The sequence below is a fragment of the Orycteropus afer genome, unplaced genomic scaffold (assembly GCF_000298275.1).
Source record: "Orycteropus afer afer isolate SDZICR_OR568_19922 unplaced genomic scaffold, OryAfe1.0 scaffold00031, whole genome shotgun sequence".
Lineage (NCBI taxonomy): Eukaryota > Metazoa > Chordata > Mammalia > Tubulidentata > Orycteropodidae > Orycteropus > Orycteropus afer.
The window spans coordinates 12,141,269-12,148,579 of NW_006921618.1; the positions used below are offsets into that span (position 1 = coordinate 12,141,269).

At 44.4% G+C, this 7,311-nt stretch overlaps 1 protein-coding gene across 1 annotated transcript in view; it reads right to left on the reverse strand.

Moving 5' to 3' along the window:
* The window catches only part of RHCE (Rh blood group CcEe antigens), a 48,753-nt gene extending 43,611 nt beyond the window's left edge, over window positions 1-5,142 (reverse strand). Inside the window, exon 1 of the mRNA XM_007935741.1 lies at window positions 4,998-5,142. Within this exon, the coding sequence (XP_007933932.1) occupies window positions 4,998-5,142 (145 nt within the window). The remainder of the gene's footprint in view (window positions 1-4,997) is intronic.
* Between the last annotated feature and the right edge of the window lie 2,169 nt (window positions 5,143-7,311).

Here is a 7,311-nt window from a genome sequence, read left to right on the forward strand (position 1 = left end):
AAAAAAAAAAAAAAAAAAGAATGGGGGCTTCTGAGGCAGGTGGTCAGTGTTTAGAGGATAGTCCCACCTCTGTGTCCCAATTTCCTAATGTGTAAATAACAGCCACCATCAGAGGATGGCTGTGAGCATGGAGTTTGCTGCCAGTGTTGGGGGCATAGTGAATATTATGATTATCCTGTGCCTGCCCTTATTAGCTGTGTGGCTTTGGGCAGGACCATTCCCTTTCTGGGCCTGTTTATCTACTTACTAAGAGCCCTCTTGGATAATTTCAGTGCCACCCTTCTGAGTCCATCCACATGGACAGCTACCATCTCCAGCCTGGCTGCCGTGTGATTCTGGCACTGTGCCCCGACCCACACTTATGTCTCCTCTGGCCTGCAGACACCTCAGCACCAACAGCTCTGTCCCTCAGGCTCCGGGCTTGACCTCCTCACCACTGACTAGGAAGAACGCTGCAGCCCCAGGTTGGAGTTATTCATGGAACCCTACCTTGCCTCCTGCCTCCATAGCTCCCAACTCTTACCCTCCACTAGTGCAGCTGCCTGGGAAGAGAAAAAGAGATTCCCCAAAGGGCCATCTCAAGGTTGAAATGTGGAAGGTCCCCGGGATGTTATTTACGTATCATTAGGAAAGCCCCTTTTGCTTTTAATAGCCCTTCTCTTGGCCTCTGTGGACTAGAGGGGTATTGGTATTGTCCACAGCATAGGGCCCAGGTGTTTCCCCAATCTGGCAGTCTTAGGGCATGTCTGTGGTAGTTTTTACAGAAATGATCCCAATGAATCATGCCTTCCAGTATAGACCCCCTCCCACCTGGGTTTGGCCTTGTGATTTGTTTTGGCCAATGGCACATGAGTAAATGTGGAACAAGCAGAGGCTTGAAAAGACCCTGCACATTGGGACTTGCCCTCTCTTGATACTGGGAACTCTTCTGATGCTATGTGAAGAAGTCTGGGCTAGCCTGATAGAATCCCCTGTCCTGGCTGCCAACCAGCACCAAGTGCCAAACTGAGTCACCAGCTGCAGATGTATGAATGAGGGACCTAAGTGAAACCAAGAGAAGAACCGCCTAGCTGATCCCAGCCCAAATTGCTGACCCACAGAATCATGATCATAGGCAAATGAAATGGTTGCTATTTTAAGCTTTCACGAGTGCTGGTGGCACAGTGCCTTAAGACATTTGACTGTTAGCCAGAAAGTTGGTGGTTCAAACCCACCAATCGCTCTGTGGAAGGAAGATGGGGCAATCTATTTCCATAATGATTTACTCCCTTGGAAACCCAATGGGGGGCCCCTATGAGTCGGAGTCAACTCGATGGCAGAGAGTTTGGCTTTGGTATTTTAAGCCTCTAAGTTTTGTGGTGGCTTGTAATGCAGCAATAGGTAACTGAAACATCCTGCTTCCCTTAAGCATTTCACAGGCACCTCAACCCCAAGCCCAGAATGAATATTTCATTGTTCATTTACTCCCCGTGCAACTGCCCCTTCTCTTGCATCCCCCACCTCAGCAATAGGCACCTCAACTGCCAAAGTGCACACTTGAAGCCATCCTGGACTTCTCCATCTTTTTCACCAATACAGCTAATTTTAGCTCCTAAATATCTCTTGATTCTATCTCCTTACTTCTCCTCCACCACCTCTGCTTGTTGGCCTAATTGCAGGCCAGCCAGACCAGTGGTCATCTGAGAAGCAAGACACATCTCAGAAGATGTTTATCCATAGGGATTTTAGGAAGAGAGTATAAGCATGAATCCAGTTTTATTTTTATCTAAAAAAATAAGAAATTAGAGCTAAATAGTAATAAAAGTTAATATGCTTTATCAGGATTTATACATGTTAATTCTTTCAGTCCTTTCAATCATTTATGAAAGAAATACTATTATCATCTGACAGAGGGTTAAACTGAGGCAGAGAGAAGTTGAATAATTTGCCCAAGTTCTCACAGCTAATAAGAGACTGAGGCAAGATTTGAAAAAGGTCAATGAATCCAGATCTAACAAGAAGTCAGCCAAGACAATTGGAAATTATCCAGACGTCTCCAAGGAATAGATTCACATCCACTATCATTAACAATGGACCTTGCCTTGAGATTGAGACACAACACAATTAGCAATTTGAAAATATCATGTATTTCATTTTGAGCTCACACTTACAAATTTTCTAATTTATGTGCATGTATTACACAATATATACAAAATATATATGTACCCAATTTATTAATGCAGTAGTATTTGAGTGTAGCATGTACTTATGGTGCATGCTCAAAAAGTGGTACACAGCCACAAAACTTTGAAGTCTCCCGGTCTACATGACGTTACATCTTCAGTGGTCTCACTGCCTCCAGTCGCGCTCTGCCCCCATCCTTTACAACCAGCCCTGCATGGCTTTCTCCATACCACAAACCCAAACTTGTCATGCTCTTTGTGGTAGTTAAGTTTGTGTGTCAATCTGGCTGAGCCTGATTGATTGTCTGGGCAGCTGGATGCACTATTCCTCATGATGCGAGTGATAATCAACTCCATGGTGGAATCTACTATGAGCAGCTGAGTAGCTGCCATAGGCATATGGTCTGCTTCCTGTATATAAGGAGAAACCTTGGGGAATGGTCTCTAGATTATGGCACATTTGAACCTGGCATGTAGCCATGTCGTTGTTTAGCAGCCTGCCACACTCTGCTGACCTTGGGACTTTCAATGGACTTGAATTAATGGCCTGCTGTGTGGTCTGGTAACATCGGGACTGTGCCTTTTTACTTGTCAACCTTGGGTTTGTCAGCCTCAGCAGCCAGCAGCTGTCTGAATGAAGAAAAGCCTCTAGCTTCAGTGAGCCAGGAGTAGGAGGCAGAGCTGAAGCCCAAAGCTAAGGGGCTTTCACCCAGCCCCTAGAGCCTGGCACTTTGAACTTAGACTTAAAGCCTCCAAACTGTAAGAGAATAAACTCCTGTTTGTTAAAGCCATCCCATTTGTGGTATATTTTTGTCAGAGCGGCACTAGGTAATGAAAACACTCCTGTTCCTATTAGATTAGCAAAATCCTTACTCAACCCAAAGTGTTCATCGTGCCCTGTCTCCCCCCTTTATGCACCAATAACACTACAATGTTTAACCCTAACCCAGTCCATTCAAGGCCCAGCTGGACAGTTGCCTCCCTCCAGAAACCTTCCCTGACTCCACCATCCCCTCACACACTCCCCTGCCTGGGTTGTGAACCCTCCTCTGTACTTCCACTTTACATTTATGTCAGCAGCAAAGCATAGGCGTGAACAGCACAGGACCAGGAGCCAGTCTACAAGGTTGGAATAGTGACTTCTACACCTACTGCTTATATGACCCTCAACAAGTAAGTTGGCTTTTCTGTAAAGCATCATAGTTAAGTCCTTGAAAATAAAAGCAGATTGCTTAAATTTAAATCTTCTGTGCTTTGTTAGCTGAGAGACCTTGGGCAAATTATTTGACATCTATATGCCTAGTTTCCTCATCTGAAAAAGAGAGATCCTAATAGTACCTATGTCATGGGGTTGTTGTGAGGGTTGATGTAAAGCATTTAGAATAGAGTCTGGTAAACAGTACACCAGTTGTCATAGAATTGACTCCAACTTATGGCAACTCCATGTACGTTAGAGTAGAACTGTACTCCATAACAGTTCAATGGCTGGTTTTTCAGAAGTAGATCACCAGGCCTTTCTTCTGAGGTGGCTCTGGGTGGGCTCGAATCACCAACCTTTCAGTTCACAGATGAGTGAATTAACTATTTGTGCCACTAGTACATAGTAAGTGCTCAATAAATGTCAGCTCTAATCAATCCAGGTCTGGCTCCCACAGTGGATGGTTGAATGAATGCATTGAATTATATTGGATTGGATTTAAAATAATTAAATTAATATTGCAATGAATTAAACAGGCTTCCCTGTCCAGCCTGTCCAGCAGTGAGGGCCCCTTTCTGGCCCAGTCTGTTAAGTGGGCTTCCTACCTCAAATCATCTCTTTGTTGTACTTTCCCTGGTCATGGGTCCTGGAGTGCCTTCTCTTGGCTTCCATTGACTAGTTAGTTAATGTAACTTAGGAACAAGCAAGCACTCAACGACGTTCAGGCTTGAGCTTTGTCTCAGGGATGTCACTCAAGGAGGTCTGTTCACTACCATTAACAATTTATCAGCCTACTGAGATGCTTGAAACCCACTTCAGCTTAAAAAGAAAAGCAAAACGATACCACTGTGGACATCTGTCTTGTTTACAGTTGTTCTCATCACAGTCTGAGAAATATTTTTAGCTGCGTATAAGATAACAACTATCCGACACCCCCCCTCCAGCTAAGCCTTATGGCTTCTCTGAAATTGTAGACAGAATGTATACTTCACAGGCCCTAAGTATGAAGAAGATTGGGGTGGGGCAAGAGGGAGGTGGGAGGGCAAGACTAAAGCTTCAAGAACAAGAGTAGTACGAAAGTGAACAAGAGAGACCAAAAACAAAAAACACAACAGCAGCATAAAAATTCTTGCTGCTAAGGAGCTCTGGTAGCATAGTGCCTAAGGCACTTGACTGCTAACCAGAGGGCTGGCAGTTCAAACCCACCAGCCACTCTTCAGAAGGAAGGTTGGGCAACCCTACTTCTGTAGTGATTACCGCCTCGGAAACCCAAGGAGGGGTCCCTGTGAGTCGGGGTCGACTCAACAGCACATAACAACAACAACAAGAAGGAGAAAGAAGTGGGAGAAGCAGAGAAGTAAAATATTATCAAGACAATTTGACAGAATTCTGCAACCTAGAAAAGGAGGCCTCTCACTCTGCCCTGACAAATCAAGGAAGGCTTCACAGAAGAAGTGATGCCCAGGCTGCTTCCAAAAGGGATCTTTGCACAATCTAGGTAAAAAGAGAAGACGGGAGAATGCCTCTTCTCGGAGACTTTGTAGAAAGGACTATCCATGTCCCTGGAGGACCAAAGACCTCCCCTGTCCCTGCCCTTGCTATTTGCCTCCATGACCACTTCCTCTCTGGACCCTTACCTGCATAAGTCCCCAAGAACTTCGGATCTTTTGAGGATGTATCATAAGATGTGAAAAAGAAGAAGATGAGAATGAGAGCCTCCTCTAGTGCTAAGGTCCACAGTGGCAGGCAGCCTCTGACAGATTGCGGGTACTTAGAGCCCATTCTGTGTCCGTTCTGTGCGTTCTTGGATTCCGCTTGCACCAAGCATCACCCTTCTCTCCCCACAGTCACTGAGGGAGTGATAGAGGAGACACCGCCAAAGGCCTTATCTCAACCTGCAAGGCTGGCCCTGAAGGCCTGTCAACGGTGTTAACACTACAGCTGAGAGACTATGGTGGGGGAGGGGTGGAGAGTGCATTTATTTTAACATTCATTCATTCAACTCATCACTCATTCAACAAGTAGCTGTTGTATTCCTACTACAGACCAGGCACTCTGCTCAGTTTAAAAGAGAGCAAGAGCATACTATGTATAAAATTTTGAGAACTTAACAACAAAAAGACAAATAACCCAATCATAAAATAGACAAAGGACTTGAATAGACATGTTACCCAAATGGCCACCCAACACATGAAAATATGCTCAGTGTCATTAGCTATCAGAGAGATGCAAATCAAAACCAGTGAGAGACCATTTCACTCCCACTAAGGTGACTAAAAACAAACAAATGCTGGCGAGGATGTGGAGAAATGGGAAATTTATTTACAGCTGGTGAGAATGCAAAAGGGTACAGCCATTGTGGAAAACAGTGTGGTGGTTCCTCAAAAAACTGAAAAGAGTGTGAGATATGACCCAACAACTTCATTCTCAGGTAAATACCCAAAAGACTTGAAAGTAGAGACTCAGAAACTTGTACACTAATGTTCACTGTAGCACTATTCACAATAGCCAAAAGGTGGAACCAACCTAAATACCCATCAGCAGATGAACGGATAAACAATATGTGGTACCTACATACAATGGAATGCTACTCAGCCAGTAGAATTAAGTCCTAATACATGTACAACATGGTTGGAGCTAGAAGACATTATGCTGAGTGATATAAGTTAATCATAAAAGGACAAATATTGTATGACTCGTTTACATAAAAAGACAAGAAAAAGACAAATGTGTAGATATCAAAGTTTATTAGCAGTTACCAGAGGTGGGAGGGAAAGGGAAAGAGGAGGTTAACACAGGTGGAAAAGTTACATTGATTAGGGGTAGGTATGCACAGCTGAGTATTGTAATTGCTGTCAATAAGTTGCATACTTGTAAAAAGTTGAATTGGCAAAACGTGTGTGATCAATGGCTCTGGTGGCATAGTGCCTAAGGTATTTGACTGCTAACCAGAAGGCTGGTGGTTCAAACCCTCCAGCCACTCCACCAGAGGAAGACTGGGCAACCTACTTCTATAAAGATTTACTGCCTCGGAAACCCAAAGAGAGTCGCTATGAGTTGGAATTGACTCGACGGCAGTGAATTTGGTTTTTTGATTTGTGTAATAGATATTGCGTTAGTTGTGTGTCAACCTGACTGGGCCTGGTTTTGAGTGGCTGGTCAGCTTGATGTAGTTATTCCCCATGATGAGACTTGTAATCAACTCCACGGTAGAATCTACTGGAGCAGCTGAGTAGCTGCATTAAGGATGTGGTCTACTTCTTAAAGAAGATGCTTTAAGAAAGGTTTCTGAGCTTTTTGACATGCGTGGACCCTGCATGTAACTGAGCCTTCATTCATCAGCCTGCCATGCTGTCTTCTGATCTTGAGATTGTTCCTGGACTTGATTCAGTGGCCTGCCATGTTGCTTGACAATCTTGGGACTGTGCCATTTGACTTGTTGACCCTGGGTTTGTCAGCCTCAGCAGCTAACAGCTGCCTGAGTTAAGTGATGCCTCCAGCTCCAGTGGGCTGAGAGCAAGAGGCAGAGCTGGAGCCCAAGGTCAAGGGGCCTTCACCCAGCCCCTAGAGCTGGCACTTTGAACTGGGATTTCTAGCCTCCCAAACTGTAAGAGAATAGATCCCCATTTGTTAAAGCCACCCATTTGTGGTATTTTCTGTTAGAATGGCACCAGAGGACCAAAACAGATATGTTTACAACAAAGACAAAAAAAAAACAACAAAAAAGGAAGCATTGCTATTGAGCTGTTGAGGCTGCTTATGTACAACCAAGAATCTCATGGGATTTGGTTCCTTGGTTTGGAAGTTTAGGGTTATGTCTTCATGAAACGTTCCAATTAATTGGTCTAATAACATGCCTGTTTAGTGCTTCTGTTCTGCCTCCTAGTTTATCATGTAGTGCCTGGGGTCTTAAATAGCTTGCAAGCAACCATCCAAGGCACAATTGTTCTC